This window comes from Haemaphysalis longicornis, unplaced genomic scaffold (assembly GCF_048455015.1).
Source record: "Haemaphysalis longicornis isolate Haplotype H1 unplaced genomic scaffold, Haemaphysalis longicornis Haplotype H1 scaffold_5, whole genome shotgun sequence".
Lineage (NCBI taxonomy): Eukaryota > Metazoa > Arthropoda > Arachnida > Ixodida > Ixodidae > Haemaphysalis > Haemaphysalis longicornis.
Window position 1 is genome coordinate 30,858,162 of NW_027526385.1, and position 25,702 is coordinate 30,883,863.

The 25,702-nt window shown below is 45.2% G+C and overlaps 2 protein-coding genes across 4 annotated transcripts in view; one reads left to right on the plus strand and one right to left on the minus strand.

The window, feature by feature from the left end:
* LOC144138021 (fatty acid synthase-like) overlaps positions 1-23,281 on the plus strand; it is a 61,340-nt gene extending 38,059 nt beyond the window's left edge. The window contains exons 17-26 of one of the 3 annotated variants that reach the window (XM_077670061.1): positions 633-787; positions 6,771-6,983; positions 8,492-8,821; positions 9,285-9,404; positions 11,341-11,699; positions 14,078-14,431; positions 16,638-16,881; positions 18,493-18,729; positions 19,221-19,438; positions 23,058-23,281. In XM_077670061.1, coding sequence (XP_077526187.1) covers positions 633-787; positions 6,771-6,983; positions 8,492-8,821; positions 9,285-9,404; positions 11,341-11,699; positions 14,078-14,431; positions 16,638-16,881; positions 18,493-18,729; positions 19,221-19,426 — 2,218 coding nt within the window. In that variant the 3' untranslated portion in view covers positions 19,427-19,438; positions 23,058-23,281. The remainder of the gene's footprint in view (positions 1-632; positions 788-6,770; positions 6,984-8,491; positions 8,822-9,284; positions 9,405-11,340; positions 11,700-14,077; positions 14,432-16,637; positions 16,882-18,492; positions 18,730-19,220; positions 19,439-23,057) is intronic. The other 2 variants (XM_077670062.1, XM_077670063.1) reach the window with 2 other exon arrangements.
* LOC144138025 (uncharacterized) overlaps positions 1-25,702 on the minus strand; it is a 490,339-nt gene that overhangs the window by 367,116 nt on the left and 97,521 nt on the right. The gene's annotated exons all lie outside the window — the stretch shown is intronic.

Consider the following 25,702-nt stretch of genomic DNA (forward strand, 5'->3'; position numbering starts at 1 on the left):
GTAGTGCAACACAGAGAGGAGCTCGTAATCGTCAGAAAAATAGGCCACCAATATTTTGTTTACAGACATCCCCATAAGCATTTCCAGAAAGGTTTTAAGTAAGCCCAATGCTTTTGCCGTTGCCCACGGCATAGCGTGCTAGCAGCAATGCCGGAGTTATTTCATCTCCTATAACTGGTTTTGTTCACGTACTCCTACATGTTTTAGGTATAATGGGCTGATGCTGCACATTTACCTTAAGGCCTCTTCTTACAGGAAGCCCCAAGCTTGAAAAAAATTGCAACATCTCCGAGTTAACAACCACGCACTTATGCTATTGCAAACTATCCTTTGCATGTTAACACCGATATCTGGAAAATAACTGCCGTGTTTTTTTTAAACACCTCGGGGAAGGCGCCCGGCCAGTTGTTTAAAGCGCCCTAACAGTGATCGGTCATGAAGGTTTCAATTAAAACCAGTGCTGCGCGTACGTATTCAATTTATGCCGTTACTAGTGAGAACAAAAATATTAGAGAATGAGCACTCTCACTTACTGGTATATCCTGAACTTTTTTTCTGCTAAGGTTCATCGCTTCCGAACCACGACAATCGTGGTCCGCTATATTCCGCTTTCGTTTTTACGCCATACCCAGGTGCGTCTTCGATGCAAGTCATTCCGGATCTAATAAAGTATCCAACTTTAGCCCGAGCCACCCGGAGTACCGAGAAATCATGAAACGAGATCTTGTCATGAACGTGTACTTTGATGGACAGTGGGGATCCTACAGGCACACCCTTATGCAGACCGGTAAGTATATTCAATAGTTTTTGTTAAGACATTATGGCAATTAATTATTTAAGGGTACCCTGCAACCCTTTTTTCAGCTTTTTTGTGAAATTCCAAATTTTTTCATAACGCAGTCCACAAACACATCGAGTCAGAAGATTAGTCGGACACACAGAACCTCAGACAAAAACTGCTCTATGGCCGTCAGATAACTCGGATACCTCTCAAAACGTTTTCCTCTCTTGCAGAGTATTCGAGTGCCTCAATTACATCATTACAGCAATGTGGCGGCTATTCGCTGCTTACTTTTTTTTACAGACGCAAACGTAATCGATATCCACTATAAAATCTACCATCATAGCTAAAACGTAGCGCCCATAGTTCTGTTTCGACGAGCAAATCACGCAGTGCTGGTGGGCGCTACGGCTTTCACAATGCTTCCAGGCGTGAAGGAAACAGTAAAAGCGTTAATGGCAAGTGCTGCCGGGCCCTTTAAAGCTGCATGTAATACTGGTGGGCCTTAATGGTGACAATGACAGCAACCCTATGTATAAACCATAAGGCCTGCAAATATACGCAAAACCTCTTCATGGTTGATTAATAAAGTAAGCCATGTACCTTTTTGCCGTTTTAGGAGCCATTTCGTAGGTGGCCGCGTTTCACCCGGTTAACGACACAGAGATTGGTTCTCACATTTCGAAAAATATCGCAAGCTGTTCCAGATCAGAGCAACGTTCCTAAAACACAGAGTACCATCCAAACAGCATCACTGAGCATTAGCCCAACAGCGCAAAACGGTTGTTTACGTGTGTGCACTGCGTTCGAAAGGATCATTCTTTGCTACAAGGGCAAGGGCTATTGTGTCAAGGTGCACCCAGCGCTTTTGTGATGCCCGTCCCTCTCATTTTTTCGAAGCCATTTTTATGCGTGATTGTAGTCTTGACAATCAATATCACTTTTAAGCTTGGTTGCTAATCAGTTCATTTTTTTTACCAAGGAGGAAAAGAGCCGGCTAAACACAACCAGCGAAAGTTAAGCCTTGTAAAGTCTTCCAATCACTATTCGACAGGCCGATAGGAAGACCTTGTGGAAAATTTTCAGGGTTGATTACATAACCCGCTTCTGATTCGCCTTCTTCTTGAAACAAACTTTTGTGTTTTTGTGGATGCGTTTGAACCGCTACAGAAGTGGTGCCGCGGTTGTGGTTTTTGTTACGGCAATTCTTCATGGATATTCTGAAAAACAGCCCTGCTAAAGCCGACGATTGATGCAAGAGCTGTCTTCATTGGCTTCGTGGTAAAATTTGGTAGGTTTGGAGAATACTGGCGCATTTAGCCGTCAATAGGCTTATGTAAAATTTTGTTCAGTGGCACTCTTGTGTAACTAGTAAACAACGCTCTTTATCTTCAGTGCGCAACCATTACGACGTATATTCCTCTCGCGTGCATATTTTTTCAGTCCCCCTTTCTCCTTGCACAAACAATTCACTTTCGAAAGATATGGTCGAACAAATTTCTATCTCCAACCCCTCTGAAGATTGATACATTTACTTATTGTAGTGAGGAACGCAAAAAGAAAACACTCGGTGCTTGTTAGCAAATAATTTTGCCCTTTTAATGGAGCCATGAAGACAAAATACAAGTTGAGTTTATTAGAAAGACTGCTTAGTCCCGATAACAATGATACCAATATCATCGCAATCTTCGAACAAATAACGGAGATATTAAACAAAACGTGTGAAGCAGTCGCGACCCCCTCGCATATTTCCCGAAACTTTTCTATGACGTCACGGAACCTTGTTTGTGCGATTGGCGCCCGCCTAACTGACCTGTCGCAACGACTGTAATGGTGCCTCTAGTTCCATTTGACCGCATCACTTTAATGCTAACGTGCAGTTAACGCACTGAAAATTATGTTTTATTGTTGGCCCGTGTGACGTCATTCTTGCTCATTACACGTCACTGTGGCGCAAAATTTGAAAGTTTTTAAATACTTCTTGCTTTTTTTCGTTTAAAAAACATCTTTTGTGGCTGTAATGGAGCTGAGTGAGATACTGAATTCTCGTTCTTTCAAATTAAACAAAGTTGTATTTTCTCTTCATGGCTCTTTAAGCTGTGGTTTAGTATTGGTCCAAATGAAATTTTATCAGTGCTTCTGTTACGTTACTTGGTTCACGGAATTTCTATCGTAAGCACAGTTTTCTCTCGTTTAATGGCACCGGATCATTCCGGGGACCTTGTTTCGTATCCTTATTGGCGAAAAAGTTACAAGAAATGCCCTACTTTATTTCAGTACAGTATATAGAGCCGTCTAAATCACTTTTAACTCATAAAAATTTCTTTTGAGTACAAACAGAGTCAGTACAATCAGTTTGGTGGAGCCTCAAACAACAAAATCCTGGGGTTATACGCATTATAATGTTCCGACTACAAAAACGCTGTTAGGCATAAGTATGTGTTAGCACTTCCCATCTCTTCCGTTAATTATTCTGCCAAATTTGTAATTTTTAAGGACTTACGGTTGGAGAAGCCTTGGCCTATTTGTGTCGATTTCGCCTTCACTGTGGCTGCACCTAATATTTATATAAATTCAGTAACTTTCTGCTCCATTCTGGCAATCTGCGATTGCTTTTGCATTTATTAAACATCTTGCATTTATGGAACCAAGCATTTATTGAACATGTTCTGCCTATAGCTGTGCACGGGCCGAAAATTTGGGCCCGAGCCCAGCCCGGGCCCGGTGATTATCGCAGTAGGCCCGGCCCGACCCTTCAAAGAAGGCCGACGGGCCGGCACGGGCCGGCCTGAGACCTTAAACGTATGGCCCGGCCCGACCCGTCCCGGATGCGTGTTTCCAACCCAAATACCGTAGGGGCCTGCGCCTGATTGGGTCACGTTCGGAAGCGAAAACTACCTAAAGGCGGTAAAATCCATCGTAAGGGAAATGATAACAGGCAAAACCAACATTAAACGGGCAAAACATCCCCTATTCATCATGCACATATCACGCGCATATCATGCACATATCATGCACATATCAAAACAATCATGCACATATCCCTACGGCAGCTGGCCTTCGCTCAGCTACATACGAAAGAATTGAAACCGACATACAGGTGACATAAAGGTGACCGAACAGCCCAACCTAAAAAAAAGATGAACTAAAACCCCCCAACCACAGATAAATTCATGGTAATATTGAAAAATATTCAAGAAAAGTAGCCAAAACCGAAATGGCCCAAACCACTGAAAAGTAAAAAAAGAGCGGGAACTGACCTAAAGGGAACAAAACCACACCGGAATTTTGTGTAGAATTTTATAATGTGCCCTACAGGAATTAAAACAAGCAATTAAAAATAGAATGGCACCTCGGGCACTTGAACCTGATTCTTACGATTGCTATCCAGAAATGGAACCTGTATGTCAGGGCACCAGATGGTTCGTGTTTGTTTAAACAGGGTGTCTTCTTGCTTTGTTGCTTCGTCCATATGCGTTTCCTTTTCTCGAGATCTAGAGTATATGGGGAGGTCGGACTCGGTCCCTTCTTTTTATCGAGACGCAAAGTACACGCGTGCCTTCATGCACATTTTATCGTTGCCGCTTCACTGTGTTCTATACCAACTCATATCGCTTATCTATAAAGTTTCAATCATATTAAGTGTTACTGTTTAGGCGGTTGTTGGTGCATTTAAACCACCCTACTCGCTGTTTGCGCTTTTCCTTTCGTCTTCGTCTGCAAGCCACGACGCCCGAGGGCACAGGCCACCTCCTACCACCAGCTACGCTTGCCACGATGTTTTCCCTCCGAAACAAAGAGCAAAACTAAAGTTGAATTGTCACCTCAGTCTTTGACAGCTTCACTGTTGTTGGCTCAGGGAAGGAAACAAAACTCTGAATAGGGCACTGCTACAGAAAACAGATGTAGACGCAGGTTTTTCTATCAGTGTTTGCAGTTCGAAGTGTTCCATCTTGAAAATTTTTTTTCGCCCGAACTTAGAGGTGGAAACTAGTCACGCTGAATTTTCATTCGTTGTACTTCCCTAGGCAGTGTGTCGCTCAGCCGCATGTGTTGCTCAGTTCATCCCAAGACATACATTTGCAAATCTCTCACACTTACCGGTTTGCCATACGCCCACATGTGCCTCAGGGCCGAACAATAAGTCCCGTGGAATGTACAAAGAAACGTGATCTGTGCTTTTACCGCGTCAGCAACATGTAGTTTCTGTGATATCATAGAAAACCTAAGTATTGCTTCACTGTGCCGGGCCAGCCCGGGCCGTCAGGACGGCCCGGCCCGTCCGAAGCAGTTACATTTCGGCCCGAGTCATCAGTGATCACAACTTCCATTCACGAAATATGTCGAACTGTAACTGAACGGAGAAATGGTATAAAACAGGGATTCCTGTGCGAAAGCGAAATGTGTCAGTGCGCAATGACAAGTTTGCGCAAAGCGGCGTGGTGCATGTGCAGTGGTTCGGACGCAGTCACCTTTTACTACAGAGGTGAATGCTCTCTTGCTATCAATGAGAGTCAAGCGCTATTCTCATGCCCCAAACATTATTGGACACCGTTAACAAGTGCTTCTAGTGTTCCCAACAAATGTTACATCAGAGTTTGGTTGATAATACAGTTATATCTTTACCAAAGCCCAAACAAGGCGGCAGAAGAACGCCAGTGATGTTCAACCGTATACCTTCTACCAGTCGCAATCCTACAGGCATAGAAGAACACCTGCTACTGGATAATTTTGTGGTACTACACCGTTCGCTTTGCATTTTCGTTCCTTTTCAAACTAACGCTTCCGTCTTTGCGGCCGGGTGTCATGCTGTATAAACGGTTTTTTTTTTGTGCTGTGACAAAGCAGCCTTTCTTGAAGCCATACATCCGTAAAGTTGGTAAGTGAATTAGGTGCCACCCTGGTGTTTTTTGTAAACTGAGCTCTGTACGGTTAGTAAATTATTGCTGCAGTGTGCACTACCCTCACGTACTCATTTAATTCGGTCCCCATATTACCAGGGATGCTGTTTAAGCCGGACGTTAGGCCAATGAAAATATCGCCTAGCGATGACGTCATCGCGCGCGCCACCATCGCTTCACCGTAGCTTTCTCTCCCCATGCTGAACGGCGGCCGCACATGCGCAGATGCGGAGCTAAGCCTTGACGTAACCCCAAGAGGTATAAAAGCAGCTCCGCTCCACCGCCGCGCCGTCAGAACAGCGGCATTTTCGAAGACAGGAGCGATGAGGCGACAGAAGAGCGTCCCTCCTCAGTGGTCATTGCTCTTTGGTGGGCTAATGACGACGCCACGCAGAAAACCTGATCGAGGCTCAAAGGAAAACCACGCACAAAACTTGGCAGAGTCTCCGAGCATACCCACACCTAAACTAAACCGAACCGAAAACTTTCGCGATACTTTCTTTTTTGTTTTGCCAACCCAAAACCAGAACGGATGCTCTACTTCTGAAAAACATAAACCAATGAACATTAATAACTCTTCCTTCGTAAAAATATCCCCACATGCTACACTAGGTTTTGAAAAATAGAACAATAATGCGAGCTAAACTCTGGGAATAAGAAATTTCCCACAGTTTGTGTGCGTACATCTGCGTGAACGAGCAAGAAACTGCTCCCGAAAATGTCACCCTTTATACACAATTCACTTGCCACCTCAACAACCATCTTGTCGCCCTAGAAGAAGGTATTGTATTGTCAGGATTTTGTAGCCACATAAAAGATAAAAAAGTTTTTACTTTAGGTAAATGGACTGTGGCACGGAAAGCCACTTTTTGTGTACACTGTGAGGAGGTATTCTGAACAATTTTATAGGACCGAACAAAGGTTTAATTTCTGGTAACAGTTCAAAGAACGAACAAGAAATTCAGCACCCCTGACACTTTTCTGTCTTGTGACAATTTCTTTCCGTATAACAAGATTTCATACTTCTGGGTTATAAATTTGCTATTTATATGAACAACCCCAGAAATGGCCTCCACCTTGTCTTACAGGTGACGCCTTAAAAAAGACCACGCAGTTCGCGCACCTCAAGGTGACTCCGGGTGACATCTCCAGTATTCAGTGGTACGGGTCTCCGCAGCCCTACAAATCCTCATCTACAGCCAACAGTACCGATCGAGTGCTTTGCAGCGTGTATTATGCGCCTCTCAACTCCCAGGACATTCAGATCGCAACCGGAAATTCGCGGCAAGATGCCTTCCGAGGTGAGAAAAAATTGTCGGCCTCTCAGACCCTCGTGGTAGATTTGGGTGGATTCAGCTCACCTTGCATTTATTCGAAGCGAATCACACCTTACCTTTTTAGACGGCGCTGCTACTGCTGCTCTTGCTGCTGTGGTCTTGGTCTCACACAAGTACGCCATTAAATTTCTCTCCCTTCCGGCTGCCATGGCCAGCGTCATTGGGGAAGCATTCCACGGGTTTTCCTTTTTTCATTTTTTTTTATTTCATTTATTTAAACAAACCATGTCTCAGGAGGAGAGGCAAAAGGCCGATTAACTATGCTTGACGGCGGCAATCAACCCCGGACATGTAACATTGCAACATTTTACTGCGAGCTCTGCATTCGTAATAGGCCTAGAAGCCGTGTGCAGCCAAACAGAAGCGGCGTGCTAGGCAGCGAGAGCGGTGCAGCCCGGGGAAGCATGCTGACTTGAAGACGTGAGGAAAGACGACGACGCGCGGCGTACTTAAGACGAAGAACGTCTTGACCAGTACTCCAATGTGGCACAAGGCAGACACGTCATGCAAATTTAGGACATCTATCCCGCAGTTCTAAGGCAAATACCCTATACCTATGCAGCATGCCATTTCAAAGGCCTTCCGAAGGCCGTTAAAAGAATTGTCTATTGATTACACCATTGTAATTAATAGGGCACACTGTGTGTCAGCGTTTTACTGCCAATTAAAAGTTACTGTGCAGTGCAGGCATTAGGCGTTCCGAGGTATTTGAGGGGAAAAGTCGAAAAGGGAAAGCAAGTAGCTTAGGCGGGCAGAGGAGGAAGGGTAGTAGGATATATACACCATAAAAGAGAATATGGAAAAGCAACGTAAGCGAAGGTGGAGTTGCGACCAGAGAAAAAGATGGAATAGGAGAAGAAGCCTTCCGTAAGTGATGATGTGCTGTGTCTAGTTTATGCTCTTTTTCTGTAGCTTTTTTATTTTATATTTGTTTTTTCTCGTCCTTAAGCCGATGCTATTCTTGTGTGTGCTTCAAACTTACATATAGTGTTGCACGCTTCGGTCAAGTGTATTGGAAGAAATATGATATTTTTGCTAGGAATGCTCTAGCGCTTTACGATATCAAGGCAGTGAGGCCCGGATACAGTTCTGATAGTCGCCTTTTGCCTCACTTGCCTTGGCAGCTGTGTGCGTTTTCCATTTTGTATTTCGAGGTATTGTGCGTGAATGCATTCTCCGACAGAAAGAAATTCAATCTAATTGAATTGAATGGTAAAGAATGTAGCCTAACAGTGGTTGCTGGAGTAAAAAAAACAAAATATGGGGCAGTATTTGAATTATTATTTGAAATAATATTCAGAAGCGGAGGTAGCCCCAATAAAAAAAAATTTTCACTTTATTCGCGTGGCCATCCTTCAACTGTGAACGTATTTCCTGAACCAATTGGCGCCCAAATGTCCAAATGCATTCCCCTGTCGCACGTTATATCCATTTGCACACTTCAAGAACAAACGTTTTGGCTGTTCTTTCAGAAGCACTGGCCACAGCTGAGAGCAGTCTCGGGATTGAATTCTCGGGTCGTGATCCGTCGGGACGTCGGGTCATGGGTTTAGTGGCATCCGAGGGCATGGCAACGGTAGTGACAGCCGATCTGGAATTCCTGTGGGAAGTGCCCGCCGCCTGGACTCTGCAACAGGCATCTACAGTTCCAATGGCGTATTCCGCTGCTTACTACGCTTTGGTGGTTCGCGGAAACATGCGTGCCAGAGAGTCTCTTCTTGTTCATGGAGGCAGCTGCGATGCCGCCCAGGCCGCCATTTCGATCGCGTTGTCGATGGGATGCACCGTGTTTACAACCATTGGTGAGTTCTCAGAATCGCAAGATAGCTAATCTAAGAAAAGCTTAGATTGTGTGCTGCTACAAACAATGCCGGGTGGTTTCTCTCCCAGACTGATGAATTGTATATCATAGTCCATGCACACCAAAAGACATTCTTCAAAAGGCAATGCTCAAATTGGGTGGTTTATTACCGGAATGAGTCCAATAATACCGCCAGACACAAATTGTGTTCGCCATCCTCAGCCTTCGCCTATCTTCAGTCATTCAATCTTCAGATTCTAATGATTTTCTGAGCCTCCTTCGGGAGTGCCAATAAAAGGTCAGTTAACACTGCAAATTTTTATATTTTGTGAGGCGTAGTTGAATGTACCACGGCCAAAAAAACACATCCCCATTTTATCTGACACCGATTTGAGAAAAAAACCTGTTTCCTAACGAAGTATATGAGTGGGAATTCTGGAACTGTTTTTTGGCACTTATTGCAGGTTCTGCGGAAGAACACCATTTTCTGAAGTTGCGCTTCCCGGAGCTGGACAAACGGCACATCGTGAACTGCATGGAGGCGTCCATCGAAAGGAACGTCTTTCATGAAACGAAGGGCATGGGTGAGTGAGTTGAGGTTTTTTATACCTCTGTAGAATAAAACATTTCCACAGCCACGGTTAGTGCCGCGAAAATTGTGCACAAGTGACCGAAATACAAACTAGAAATTCAAGTGCAATGGTGATCATTACGACTAGTTTTTTTGTATATATGGTGAATTATGTACATATGTACCCATTAGACATGTACCCTCGCGAAAGACAGATGGCGTTTTGAGAGCGGAAATGCGTCTGTCAAGAAGAGTCAACGGGTTTTGAACTGCTCACTATCCTGAGTGTAGTGTATTCCGTCTATTGTACCTCTCCCCACAGAGTTAGTTAGGGAAGTTGCTATATTGAAAAACTCTTTGTGTTGTTACAGTGTTCTTCCTTTTTTTTCAGAAAGTGGCTGTCACAAAGAAGCACTTTTTGCGGGTTTTTACAGCACACGTAGCTGCGCTAAAGCATATTTATTTAAACGTCGCATAAAAAAGAAATAAAATCCAGAACTTCTTCTTGGAAGGCGCCAGTACGTTGGATATTTTATATTGAGGCCTCACAATGCAAACAGAAGCTGCTTTATAAAAGCGTGAAGGGAGAAAAGGAACGGCACTAATACAGCGGAGACGCGTTTGGAATGGTTGAGTTCGGTCGCTTAAAACTGCAGTATGAACAAAACAATGCAACATGTTCTCCCGCAGTGCTATTGCCTTCCTTATAAATCTCGTTTCCCATCTCTGAAGAAAAAAATAGCTGTGTTTTTATATCACTTTTTTGGCACTTCTTTATAAAGTGGAGAACAGAATCTTTTCTGCCTGCATATATTTTTTTCTCGACAAGTGATTTCCTGCAGATATCTTTAAAGGGCCTTGCGGAAATTACCTATCACTGACAAGCTGGTCACTCTCGCAGGTGCGGAGATAGGGGGCGCCAAAAGTGAGCATTATTTCATCGTATGGCCCGATTTCCCAATTTTTTCTAAACTTTTTCTGTACTGCAGAACTCAAAGTGTCCTTTGAACAGGCTAAAATTCTAGTGTATAGTTCTTGTTCTCAAACGTATATTAAGCAGAATTCTCTCCCTGGCCGCACGCAAAACCCCAAACTTTGAAAACCTTCATTCGCTGCAAAACGCGCGTCTCACATGCCAGCTAATTTTAGCTTTAGTTGCAATGTACTCACGTTGGATACAAATAAGCTACACTTCTGAGCTTTAACCTTGAGCATAACACATAAATTCTGAAGCGAGACAAACAAAAGAATGCTTGTGTACACGCATGCTGGATCTCGTGGAACCAGCCTCTTGTGGTTTCTTACATAGAAAAAACGAGAAGTGAGAGGTGAAACCCAATTCCAGTTTCTTGTGACAGGTAAAGACGGTGTCATGTGATGTCTTGAAAAACCTGCACGCTCATTGGATGCGACGTGCTTCATAGCACGTTTACACTCATCAGAGTGGGTACACCATGGACATTGCAGTAAAACGTGTCTTTGCCTGCCAAATACTTCATAACGTAGTGTATACGAGGTGCAGAATACCCTGAAATGTGAAAAAGCATCTCCCCATTAGGTTACAGATCGCAAAAACATGATCTTTACATGTAGAAATTAGATTTACTATTGACAGGATTTTTTAGGGCTAGAGAGATATTGAATTTGAATGAATGAGATGGGGGCTGAAAAGAAGACATCTTGCACGATTCCCTAGATAGAATCACTTAGACCTTACCGGAGCTTCAGCCATTCGGGCAGCTGGGTCTTCCGGCTATAAGACAGATCCCAGAAGAACAGTCTATCACTGTTCTGTTGTCGTAATGCTATACTTTCTGATTGCATTGATATCTGCTTTGCTATTATTGGCGGTTGCTCCTTTTTCAATCTCATTCAATGACAATATCATGTGAAACAGGTCTCGTTGTATCGTTGTATCCTCACACTGATTATTGTACCTCAACATCTAGGCGTGAACATGGTGCTAAACATTGGAGCCGGAAGCAGATTCCAGGAGAGCATGTGCTGCCTATCGCCGTATGGCCGGTTCCTGGATATGCGCCCCCTCGAAGACATCTCTGATGACATCAAGCTTGGGAATTTCACACTTCTCAAGAACATTACCTTTCACAGAATTTCGCTAAATGAACTCTTGGGCAACGACGCCTCTGCGGCTGGAGTCAAAAGCCACGTTGCACAACTCGTGCGTGGTGGTATCGCATCCGGTGCGGTTCGACCCCTGGACAGTACCCTGTTTGGTTTGGACAATGCCCAGGATGCCTTCCGCTTCATGGCATCTAGAACACACACTGGAAAAGTGGTTCTTGAGGTAAACCATCAGCTAGGATGTCACTCCTTTCGTGTCCTCCTTCAAACGTCTAGAAAACTTGCACAGAAATGTTCACAAATTTTCGAGAAACCTTCGGAAAGACAGAATAATGTAAAGTTTGATTTGAATGCAATAAGGAGTGCACAAATTGTTTCTACGTTCATTATGGCTAAGGTTTTTGGGAACTGATTTTCTTCTAAGTTAAACGCCCGACTTTTGTTTTATAAAACAGCAGTTTATTTTTCTTGCCAGGCTCACAACCTTCTGAAAGAATGGAAGAAAATAGCTTGGAGACGAATGACCCAAATTTGCCGTGGAACCTAATGCTTACAGCGGGGACAAGGAAGAATATAATAATACGGTACTGTAGTGCTCACCCATGCTACGCCTTCCTATACAGAGTGGGGAGAGCGGTAGCTGCCAAAGCAGGCCAGCCTCATTTAACGCCAACGATTTGAACACGGCAGAATTATGAGGAACTTTCCCTTTACGAACCGAGGTCATTCCCATGGATTCATGGTGAGCTTTCACCGCCCCAACGTGATAGAGCCCACAACCCTGACAAGCACTTTTTTCCACTTTAGCGAAGCAGCCCAAAACGCACTAGGGAATAAATGCGCTAGTGCTGCAAGTCTACCCCAAAACTGTCTTACGTGATATGTGATAGTATACATTCTAAATATGGCGTTGGTGACAAGCCCGGACGAAGGCTTCCCGCTCATATTTTTGCCGTGATGACAGGACGGCACGGGAGACTCCCCTACAGTTCGTACTGGATGCACCATTTACGTATCATGCTATTAGCGCACAGCATTGCTTACCTTTGTGGATGCAACATTTTTTTCTTGGCCCACAAAGTCGCACCAAAAATCAGGAAGCCCTGCTTCCGCCCATGTTTTTTTTTTTGCACTGTATCCAAAAACCCTTCCTGGTAGTCTTCACTCCACGCTCGCCTTCACAGCTTGAACAACGTGAATTGCGAAAGCAGGAGCAATGATTCAAACAAAACAATTTTTAATGGCATGTAGCGCTGTCGCGTCTAACTTGCTATGGCCTAAATGTGAAAGTGTTTGAATTCTTAATTCAAGGGGCGATACTGTTGAATTTGAAAATTTTTAAAATTGACTCTTTCTGAACAGTCCCCTGATTGTTTGACAGCCCCGGCACGAGCTTACGATCCAACTTACCGTTTACTTATTCTCTCTTTGTCTGGCTAAGCCTTTCAGATGATATAATTTCACTCCAAGTGCAGCCTGTCGATAGCTGCGTGTAGTACTCACTTCCTACCAGCCCTTCTTTTTATGTACATCGCACACCTTTCTCTACTGCCAAACTCTTTGTCACTGTGCATCGTTGTATACGATTTTTCGTTGAGTGCAATTTTTGATTCCAGTACTGCTCAGCATGGTCATTTCTCTTTCCGTTTCATTGAAGATTGCAATTATAAACATAAATGTTCAACGGTCAAAGCCGCTCTAAACCCGCCAAAAAAATTGGTATGGTTATTTTGTGCCCGCATTTATGAGTAACGGCAGATTTATGTTTATGTAGTGATACAAAAATATACAAGGAACGCTATCTTCCCGTTCACCTAGTGCTCCCCACAAAATGATCACTTTTTAGGGGTGAATATCCTTAGGGGCTCGGGCTGTCACCGTCTCCTGTCGTCGCCGTCGTTTCATGCAGTCACGATACTAAGGCAAACACCGGGACACTGCTTTTCCGACGCCTCGCGCTATGACATTTCATCTTGTGTGCAAAAGCGTGCAGTAAGAGAAGATACCGGGACACGTCTACCAACAGCTCGCGCTGCAAAGCTTAGTGCTTCAAAGACACGAGACCTTTACAGCAACGCTGTATACCTCTACCCCCAACGGTTTCTTCCCCGTGGGCACAAACACTAAGACGCCAAGAGTACGCTTACACACTGCATGCTTCGCCCTCTCCAGGTTTCACGTTAGTGCCGATGGACCGGTGTTTTGTTTACTTCAAATAGCCCAGTCACTTGAAACGCGTATGAAATAGAGTAACGTTTATGGCGAAATGTGTCCTGTTGCCACCAAATAAGTTTTGATCGTCGACTGCTTGTTACTCTCTTCTAGTATATGATATTACAAGCAGCAATATTCGTTTGCAATCTCAGGGTTCCATCATTGTCAAAAAATAAAAAAGGGCGCAATCTACTTGTATTTTTCTGTCCTGGTACATTGCGCTCGTTCAAAGTTTTGTGAAGCCATGAACCTAATCCCCCAAACAAAAATTTTATTAAGCTCCGGTGCACAGCATGTGGTGGCGTGCTTTAAGCATGATTATCTTGTTAATCAAAGTGCCTTCCTTCAAACTGATGTTGGACTGCGAAAAAAATCCCCTGTTTTCAGATACGGGCAGAGGAAAGCGAGCGTAACGCTGTTCCTGCCTCGCTGCTCACCGTGGAAGCTGTGGCGCGTACCCACTTTTACGAGGACAAGTCGTACATCATCATTGGGGGACTGGGTGGTGTCGGTTTGGAGCTCGCTGACTGGATGGTGTCACGAGGATGCCGAAAGCTCCTGCTCTGCTCGCGGTCCGGTGTGCGAAACGGATACCAGAGACTCTGCCTGCACCATTGGAAGCGCGCCGGTGCTGAAGTCCTGGTCAGCACGGCCGAGGTATCTACAGAGAAGGGTGCCACGGAGACCATCGAAAAAGCCAAGTCTTTAGGACCTGGTGGCGGAGTTTTTAATCTTGCCGCGGTAAGTGAAAATAGAGAAAACAGGATAACAATCTCATCGCTACAAACCTGCTGCAATAAAAAACGGTGCACACCACAGCGCTTAAGCAGGTATAGGCCCTGATCCCGATGGCGTTGCCAACACTCAGTGCCCCACTTCTCGCAGCTGTGCACTCTCTGAGAGCAAAAGAGCGCTTTGTTTTCTACCTCTTTTGCTAGAGTAGAACCATGACAGTCCGTGTGAGGTCACGTGAGCACCCCGGAGGCATTGCCCTGTTTCCTTTTTTTGCACTTCCCAGCTTTTTTTCGAAAGGGACGTTCAGTGGAGAGGTTGCAGGTTGTGACCAACCTGAACTTTGGTAAAAACTGCGGCGTGCGGTTTTTAAAAACAATAGTTCTGCTTCGGCGGCTTGTCTCTGTCTGTCTGTCCCACGACTCCGCCAGCGAGCCAAAATATAAAGGCAACTTGAAACTGGAATGCTTACATGGTCAAAGCAAAACTACACGATTTGATCTGGTTGCCACACTTTATGTTTGTCAACGCTGATAAGCAAAATGAAAACATTAGCATATTCGAGGGAACATTTCAATTCATAACTGGTTCTAGGCATTGCTTTCTAAGTAATAACTATATTTTGGGTTTATATTTGTGTTTGAAAATGAAAAAAAAAGCGCGTTCAAAACAATATACCGACCTTAAATTGCAAAAAAGAACATTGCCCGCAATCCCTGCCTTTATGGCAGTATTTCGAGTCGAACCACAAGAAAAAGTTGCAATTGATGGCGCGTGAGCAGCGAAACGCAGGAAAAATGAATTGCCAGTAGCATTTCTCCCCTGTGTTTAGTAGGAGCAATACGAGAGAGGAAGTGCATGAGAGGTGGGTCGGGGAAAAGTAAAGAGTCATTTTGCGGGCAGAGGCGGCAAAAGACTCGTATTTCGGTTACATTTGCAACTGTTTGAGGAGATACGTGGCCATTTCTACAATAAAAATGCGGTCACGAAGAGGATTGCACAACAAAAAGGGGCGTTGGGTGCGCCGACGTGCTAGTGGTGATGAAAACCATTTAAAACTGTGAAGCCACCGTAACAATTTTTGCAACACAACAACAGCGAGACAATCACAATGTGCACCATAGAGAAACACTGCTTTGTCGACTAATACAGTGAAAGCTCGTTTATTCGAATATCTATGGTGGAAAAAATGTACGAATTATCCGAGTGTCGAAACATTGATCGAACCATAAAAACAACTCTTTTAAAATTATTTTATGTGTACCTTTACTTTTCAAAGAAGTCGGTGATACTAGTTTGCCTATTGGTGGATACCTGGGTGGAAACAAAACGAGTTGCATGAAGTGCGACGATCCGGGCAGAGCAAGAGTATTGCCTAGCGCGTCATCGCATGAATACTCCTGAACAACAAGAGCACCCGCAGTTTCTTACGCACCACGACCCTCCGCGGCTGTTAACAGTACGGTTGTTTACTATCGGCGTTGTTCTCTGGTATCTTCCCTAAGGCAAGGAGGAGAGAGGGAGTGAGTGAAGGACGCCTCGTGGTGGCTCACGCTGCGAGAAGGCATTGGTCCAAATTAATCGGTGCGCCAGTAAATTTTCGTCGAAATAACAAACGTCCGTGGCCACAGGGCAATGTAGGTTTTTGAAAGGAGGTACTGAGAACGCCGAATTATCCCAATTTCCGAATTAACGGGGACCGAATTCACAAAATTTCACTGTAGTCTGCACGGCCGTGAAACTGCTTCGGGCCAGAGAACGTCGTCATGCGAATGCGCACACAAGGAACGCCTTTCAGGAGTGTGCGCGCCATGTGTTCCTGAACACGTTTCGTTTAGTCCGGCCGTGCAAGACCGTATGGGTTTTGAAAGTTACCCCTCACTCACACCATTATCTCGCAAATATATACTTATCGCGCAATAACCACAGCTGCGCGTTTGGTTCTGCGACGAAAGTAGTTTTACCTTCTATAAAAACTTACCCGTGTTTGGTTCCCGCGAGCAGGTAGCACGTGCGTTCAGTGTACAATCCACGGCGGCTTGTGGCTACATAAAGCGGCCTCGATGAGTTAGCCTACTGAACTGGATTCCTATGAATCACGCCTGCAACAGCAGTTTGTGTTCTTGAAAAGGGAAAATTTATCGTAGTATTTGCAATCTATATTTGCAACAATATTGCCTCAACACAGAGAACAGCATTGTTTGTTTCTCCGCAGGTGCTTCGTGATGCCCTACTTGAAAACCAGACTGAAGAGACCTACGGCGCTGTCTGCAAGCCTAAAGTGGACGTAACTCGGTGCTTCGATGTTCTGACCAGAAGACTTTGTCCTGAGCTCGACCACTTCGTCGTCTTCTCGTCTGTGGTTTGCGGTCGGGGCAACGGAGGACAGACAAACTACGGTTACGCTAACTCAGTGATTGAACGCATCTGCGAGCGTCGTGTGGCTGACGGATTTCCAGGTGAGCTGTCAATGATGAATCGTGTCCACAAAACACAATAGGCTATCTACAGCGGTGAAGAGATTTTAGATGCTGATTTGTTAAAGGTTTGGCTCTAAAGCCGCATAGGCATTTGAAAGTGTAGAAGCTCTTTGGCCAATTTGCAATTCATGGGGAGGGCGAGATCCGATATTTTTCTGTCCAGTGAATGTTCGGTATAATGAAGATTCAAATTAGCAAGTGCTGAAAATGTACCCCGGTAAACAAACGAGGGCAAACAAAACATCAACGATATACGTAGGTGTCGAATTCAAACTATAAATTCCGAAAAAAAAGGGTAGAAGTTTTTGGCATCTATTTGACACTTTGTGTCAAATAGATACAGTGTGGAGCGTTTTTGCAGGTGGTGGTTCAAACGCTCGGGCCTTTTTAACAGCAGAGCTTTTTAGGCCGACACAAGTCTGTCCGTCGTACCTTAACACGCCGATGCCGCAAGAAAAAAAATATTGTAAAGGATGTCCTGGGGATCGAACATGGAACTTACGCCTGAAACCGGAAACCTAACAAGTGGGCCACCCCAAAGGATTGAGTGGTACAGATTAGCAGCGGTGGGGAAGAGTACATGTGCAGTCAATCGGAAAGACAAAATGCTTCCCTATGTGCAAATCGAACCTGGTTTTCCAGCCGTTATGAAACCGGCGTCTATCCGAATGAGGTATCATCTCATTCCGTGCAGGCAGAATTTCCTTTCGGTTCGTAGCACGGGCGTTGGCTTGGGACTTGCAAGCGGGTTTGAGCGGGTGCTAACGCGGTCCACTTTGGGAGAGATGTGAATGCCTGGGGAAGAAACGATCGTGGCCCGCCAGTCGTGGAGAACATTTAGTGACGAGTTTTAAGCTTGGAAATAAATGTGGGGTGATGACGCATGCAGCGGAGGTTCGACGCCTTACTGGACAACTTTAACGCAAAATTGGGCCGGCACAACGGCCCATAGAAGCAATAACGATCGGAGTAACACTTTGAGACAGCAAACAAGCCTCGTGGATGAGAGAACAAATTACAAGTACAAGATATCATAGCTCAAATAAAGATAGAAACGTGGACTTGGGCTGGCCACGTAAGAAGTAGAAATGACAATTGGCGGAGTACGAGGGAGACAGAGTGGACACTGAGGGTCGGGTTTAGAAAAAGGGATCAGCTCAATTAGTCCATGGAGGCACCAAATAAGGAGATTCGGAGGCAGAACTCGAGCGGTGCGGGGCAGGCGCGGTTGGGGGTCAATGGGAGAGGCTTCGTCCTGCAGTACACCTAGTAGCCTGGTGCTGATTATGATGATGAAACAGCTACGTCTCCGGTGAAGAAAAAGGGGCTTCCAGCTCTGCTGTTTCTCCAGCCTTGTACCTCCACTGCAAGCTGCGGCAATGTTTTGTCAGTTTACATAATTTTGAATGGCGCAGAATTCTCTGACAGCGTCGTAGAGCTGTAATGAACTCCGGATCCTAGAAAAGACTGCCTGGCGTTGCTATTGTGCACCTTGCTTTGCTTTTAAGCACCATTTATCAAGCGAATGATTTATGCTTACTTCAAATTTGGAAGTGGCTGACATCTCTACCACGCATTGTTTCGTCCCAGCACTTGCCATCCAATGGGGAGCCATTGCTGACGTTGGGTTTTTCCACGAGGCCACTGGTTTGGACGCTGGGATCCATGGCACACGCCCTCAGCGAATAACGTCTTGCCTGGAAGTATTGGACCGCCTTTTAAACCAGAATGTCCCAGTAGTGTCCTGCTCGGTAAAGGCTGACAAGTCCCCCGAGATCCCCAGTGAAAACACGCAAGATCTCGTCCAGTTAATTTCTCAGATTCTGGGTACGTCCTATTTGCGCACCTCTGGGGTTTTAGTTGTCTTTTCGCTAAGCTGTGTAACCGGTACGGCCAGTTGAAGCTGGCTAAAAGGAGAGTATACTTTCTTTGAATGCTGATTTGTCCCGTTTTGAATTGCACTTAGGAGCAGTTTTAATTTTCCAAGCTCGTATAAAACAATATTTTTCGTCCCCTTCCACTGGTAAGTGTTCTAAACGAATGATCCAGAACCCTAAAAATCTAGTAAGTGCCACACAACTCACTTTTGTGCCAGGCTTTGATATGCAAATACTAAATTAGGATCAAAACCTCTGATCACGACAAGCAAGCTAGGCTTCTCACGTTGTTAAAATACTGATCTATGCAGCTAAAATCCAATTAAAATAATGCTCAATGAGGCGAGGTTCACATTTAGGAGTGTAGTAATAATTTACTCTACGAAGGTTGAGCATGACCAGGACCAGCAGCGTACCTCACTTGGATTCATTATCTTCCAGGCATGAACGATTCCTCGAGCCTCAAGCCCCACGTTACCCTTGGTGAACTTGGCCTGGACTCTATGATCGGAGTGAAAGTACAGGATACCATAGAGAGACACTGTGGGCTCGTACTGTCCATGCAACAAATCGCCCAGCTGAACGTTCATCGTTTAGAAGAGATGAGCCAAGGAACGAAATCACAGTGTAAGAGCTGTCCCGTATGAGGAACGCAGCAGGTAAGCTATCCGTAGCACTAGCTTACTACAAATTTTGCATGATGAGCTTTTTATGCCGTGTACACTTTACCGGGGTGTCCCTCCCAGGAGCCCACCGTACAAGCAGATAAAGGGGAAATGATTTCATAGTGATAATGCAAACAACGTTTGCGACGTTATTACTTCTTTTCAATATAAACAATTTAAGATTCATCAATGGATATTATTAATGCGTCACCATCGCGCCCCTCACTTCAGCAAATTTGAGGCGCAGCTTGACACGCACGCCTTTCTCGTTCCTCGGAAGTCGAAAGGCTTCAGTGTTTACACGTCATCTGTATACACCGCCACCCGCGATTACCGCTCTTGATATTCCCGCTATTAAAGGGACCCTACAACACTTTTTCCAATGTTTTTTGTAATCCTAAATGTTTGCACACCGCAGTCAACCAACACATCCAGTGCATAGATAAGGGGCTCGCAAAGTACCTCTACCAAAAACTACCGCTATATGCCCATCTAATAACTTGAAAGTTTGTTCAAGCAATCTTTCTCTCTTTCCCGGTCTTGTCGCTCTTCCACCGCTCGAATAACGATATTATAGATGCTTAGGTGGTATTGGCCGGTTTTCCTTTAGTTGCAGCAGTGAACACGTTCAATGGCCACTTTAAAAGGAGAGCCGCAAGAGCAACGCAGAAACGGAATGTCTATCTGCAGCGAAGAGAAAATCACGCAGTGCCGCTCTGTGCTGGCGAAAACTGCAGCTTTTGCAGTGCTGCCAGACGCGAAGGAAAAAGTGGAAGCGTTTATCGGAAGGGCTGCAGAGTCCCTGAGTTCGCTCACTCTAAGAGCTGCATTGGCTCCCTCTCGCATCTTTTGTTGTTTACCAGGATCGGCATTTATTCGGCGTTATTCGTTTTCACTCTTGTTTTGCCGCCTTGCACTGTGTACACGCTCAATTTTACTACGCCTACCACTGGCAGAATTAGTCGCGGAAACCGTGGAAACGATGTGGGATCGGCGTGTATACACGAGCAGACACCAAGCTGTGCTTCGGCTTCATATCTGATTGGTTGATTGTCGGATTTAACACACCGACGCAACGCAGGCGATGAGGCGCGCCATGGTGAAGGGCTCCAGATTAATTTTGACCACGTGGGGATCTCTAACGTGTGCCGGAATCTAGAACACACGGGCGTTTTTGGAGCGGAGCTCCTCAGGACCACACAACGTCCGTCCGCATCCGTGCGCATAGCATTTGCTATCGCAAAAAAAAATCACACAGCACCGGCAGGATTCGAGCCTGTGTCTGGTAGACCAGACAGAGTTAGGGTCAGTCGACTTACCCATTGGGCTACGAGCAGGAGTTAGTACCTTAGAGTCAAACGCCTTACTCCCTCGCCTGTAACGGTAAGGAGTATCTTAGCACCTCCCAATGTCCATCCGCGTCCATCCCTACGCACACCACCATCAAGCGAAAATCAAGTTAAATTCGATTTGAACCGTGAGTTGCAGTTTCATTTAGGGAGGCATGAAGGTGCAACTCACGGCTCAAATCGAATGACGGTCGGGGCGCAAACGGATGTCACTCTCGGGGCGCAACTTGGATGTCATTTCGAGTCCCCGTACTCCGCACCCTCGCCATCATCCACGAAGTGGGGATGCTGCCATTTTTTTAGTTTCGTCTCCATCAAAAAAGCGGCCGCCGCGGCCGGGAATCGAACCCACTAACTCGTGCTCAGCAGCACAACGCCTTAGCCTCGGGCTTAATGTATGCCTTGAACATTGACAGAGCTTGAAAGGTGCGCGTGCTCTCTCTACGCGCTTTTCACACTATCCCATTATCTGGTCTTCTTTCGCTCCTTCCGTGAACGAATGGACCCGAAAATTTTGTGGACATGCCTCAGTATATTACTCCCAAAAAGGAGTAATTCTTAGTTTGGGCTCGCAGATATCTGTTTCTTTCACTTTAATTTCCTTTCGTTGTTTAGCGCGTCCACCTCAAATAAAACCAACTATTTTGAAGTAAACTTTTTTCTTGAGGCCAAATAGCCCTGATATAACAGGGCGTAAAAAACGCTGGCAGCAATTTCTAAAACATACTGCAATTTTTGTCTGTCGCGAATGCAACTATAGGAGCACGGACTGAATAACAGTACAATCCCAAAAGAGTGGTTGAGAGCTCCATATGCGAACATTCATTTTCCCACCAGTGCCTTTCTGGGTTTGACATCCTTATGTGCGTGCTTTATCTAGCTAATAGTTCACTGTGTTCTCTGGCAGTGACAGAAATTCTTGCGTTTTTCACTTTTCGCGTTTGATGAGTCACCTAAGGCTTTCGCGTTAGAAACAGTCATACAGTCAATGTCTGCAGCCAGTAGTACTCAATACGCAGGAGCCTAGGTACTTACGAATAATTTTGTGTGGATACATACGAAGGTCGGACATCCCAAGGAATAATAGGGGTAAATTTTCGGGATAACAAACGAGATTTGTGGGTTAAGGAACAACATTATTTGGCAGGTATCCTGGGTGGAGAGCAGTCAAAGAAGTGCAGTTCGGCTAAACCGCGGATAACTCAGAACTGGTAGACTTCTCTGAAAACGGAGCGGCTATAGCAAAAAAGCAAAGTGAACAAACCTAGATTAACCATTGCGTATGCATCTTTTAACGCCTCGACTGGGGCCAGTTGGTTCATTCTGAACTTAAACAACAGCGCAAATGACAAGGACTAAGAATAAAGCACAGACAAACGAAAGAAGCACAGACAAGCACAGACAAGCCTTCCGACCATAAGCGCTTGTCTGTGCTTCTTTCTGAGTCCTTGTCATTTGCGCTGTTGTTTAAGTTCAGCATCTTTTAAGTCTCAAAAATTCTTCTTTTAAATATGTGTTGCGCGTGTGTCACCCGGCCGAAAAATTAGCGTGTGTTTAAGGCAGGAATCAGCGGAATGAACGAGATTGACAGAGGAGAGCTTCAAACATGCACTAAAAAAGTGGTCCTCTTCGCGTCACCAACCGACGCGTGCCTGAAACATGTGCAGAAATCTTTGACCTGACATGGTTGTTTGATTGTAGGGATTAACGCGCCGACGCAACGCAGGCGAAGAGGCGCGCCCTAGTGGTGGGCTCCGGATTCATTTTGACCACGTGGGGATCTTTAACGTGCGCCGAAATGTCGTACGCACGGGCATTTTTGCTTTTCGCCTCCATCAGAAACGCGGCCGCTGCGGCTGGGAATTGAACCCGCGACCTCGTGCTCAATAGCGTAACGCCTTAGCCACTGAGCTACCGCGGCGGGTTGACCTGACCTGGGCTCCCTTTCTTAACACGTTCTTAGGGATTGCGGAGGTGGCTGGGGAGATATATGTTAGAACCTTAAAACGCGCGTGAGTAATTTGTATCGGCACAAACCAAAAGGGTAATCGGGAGCACTGCTTATAGTTAGTTCTGACAAACATTAGGTTGGAAACTATGCACTGTCAGGTGTTTGTCCGCGGTGGAGCAGGAGTGTCAGGTTCTCTGACTAAAACCGCGCATTACGAATCGACTATGGTCAACTATAGTATGGCGGTATTGTGGTTTTGAGCAGTGTCTAATGCTCGCATAATGGTGGCTTTCCCGTTTTTTTCCCCCTGCAGCTGCTACCGGCTAATCTGACAAATCTGGCTGGCTGAAAGCTGTGAGCACTACCGGGCCAGCAAACCGGAAGCACAAGAAAACATGTTTCTGACGTCAGCGTTCGCCACCATTTGCACAGCTACCGAGTTGTCTACAAACACTTGTGCATACTACCAACGTAGACTGCCCACATCACCCCATTTGTGTTTAAGTTAGCAAGAATAAAACATACGTCCTTCAATGACCACTCTTTCTAGGTCCCTTGCCTTCCCACCATAAGCAACGGTAAATTTGAAGGTGTTTGTCAAGGCAGATGAGCCGAAACGACACGGCCGAGAGATCACAACTTGTACTTTTGTATTCTGCCCCCTTCACCCACTCCCTTCTCTGCGCCGTAAACCAACAACTACGTATTAATTCAGCTTCTAGAAAGTCAAGCAAAACACGTTTCGGAACGCCATGGGCAATGCCAATACAGGTTTTAAAGAACGCGCTTTCGGGGACGACCATTCGAACCACAGGGAGGGAGCTTCAAGCACAGCAACTGTAGAACTAGCAACTGTAGCAACTAGCCCAGAAGCAAGCTTTCATTAACTGTAGAGACAGAGAAATTACGCTTAAAAAGATTGCGCTATGGTTTATTCTGACCGTTGAGGGTTAAATTGGAGCTTTTCGGTTCTGACTTCAATGTATTGCTCCAGAGAAAGAAATGCGATGACAAAGAAAGATGCAGTTTAAATTTGCTAGCAGTTTGGAAACATTCGCTGGGGAAGTTTGAACGGTGAAACAATTTATATTGATTCGAACGCTGCTTTTGGCGTCATAGAATATATACGGTTGTCATCACAAAGCGGCTAGTGCAGAGAGGGCATGACCGTACGAATAGGAGGTATCGAGACCTCGACGGATTCTATGACAGAAGTGCGAAAGAGGTGAAGAGGCTCGAAAATCTCTGTTGCCTCGGCCCACACCACGTGCATGGGGACCAAGAGATGTAAGAAAGTTTAGTCAAGTTTTGGCAAGTGGAGATTTGCTCTCATGAACGAGAGCCCTAACACAGCCATATACGACTAAGACAGCAAAGAGGCAGACGTTTGAGAGATAGGTGGAATGAATAAACAGCATTTAATAAGGATGCATCAACAAATGATCAAGAAATATACAAAAGATTGAGTTAGAGGTACAGCCAACTCCATGCTTGCCCCAAGAACGCGACAGGGGAAAGATATGCGCCGACGTAGGGGCTATCTTTACATTTCGGTAGTGGGGGTAGAAGGCCAGGCGAGTGTACATAAACGCATCACGCCTATATTCATAATCTTTCTGGGTGAATAAAAAAGGACACAAAAGAGTGAGGCACAAAAGACAAGTGTCCAAGGTGCCAAATATAAAAAATGATTCATAGTGCTACAGTGAACAGTTCCGAGACAATGAGACAAAATCAAAGAACGTCAACCAAAGAGAATAATTTTCCAGGTGTATATAGGCCCATCTGCAGGACAAAGCCTGCGGAACATGGGATGGTTTAGAGTAAACAGCAGAATAATTTTATTGGGCAAAAAAACATTTGGCCTCGTGTCTGCTCATTTCGCTGCAAATGTCGCCAAAAAAAGATCGTCTTCTGCCGCCCCGCCCGCGTAAATGCGCTTGGTCTCCTCTTGCCCACTTCCCATGCCCTGCCCCGCTCGTCTCGCTCTGCATCATCATCAGCAGCAGCAGTAGCCTATTAAGGTCCACTGCAGGGCGAAGGCCTCTCCCATTAACCTCCATCCGCTCCTGAACTAGCGCTGCCATAGTCCATTCTCTGCATGAGAATTTTCTTATTTCTTGGCTCAGTCGAGTTAACGGGCTACCCATCTTAGAGTCCCGTCTCTCGGCGTCCATTGTGTTACCCTCGTGGTCCAACGGTTGTCGGTTCGTCATGCTGCATGCTAGCTAGCCCAAGTCCACTTCTTTTTCCTAATTTGAGCGATGATATCTTCTACTCGAGTTTGCTCCCTGATCCACGATGCTCGTTTCATTTTCCTAAGTGCTACTTCTATCATTATTCGCTCCATGGCCCACTGGGCTCACCTTAGATAGCTTTCCAGTTGTTTTGAAATGTGCCATGTTTCTGCTCCATACGTCATCAGCAGCCGCCCGCATTGGTTGTATACCATTCTGTTTAGAGATAGAGGGAGTTTACTCTGTTATTTGTGAGCGCTGCAGTTCATTTCTATTCTGCGCCTTATTTCTTCCTCGTGGTTGCAATCACCTCTGACCATGTGGACAAAATAGTTATACCGGTATACTTGTTCTACTATTTCGTTTCGTATGCTGAAGAGGGTGCATTCAACATGTTTATTTATAATTACCTTCAATTTATTCACATTTATTTTTTGCCCAACGGCGAAAAATTGTGATTGTAGTTGTTCTGAATCTTTTCGCAATAGTTAGGCAAGTTCACTCAGCAATGCTATCTCGTCTGAAATCCTCAAATGGTTCAAGTATTCTTCGTTTATTCTTAACCATACGTTTTCCCAGCTAAGCTCCCTGAATACCCTCCCCAGACATGCTGTGAACAAATTTGGCAAGATGATATCGCCCTGTCGCACTCCCTTTTGGGTAGAGAATTTTCTGCTTTGCTAGTGACGGATTATCCTGCCTGTGCGTAAATCGCATATGT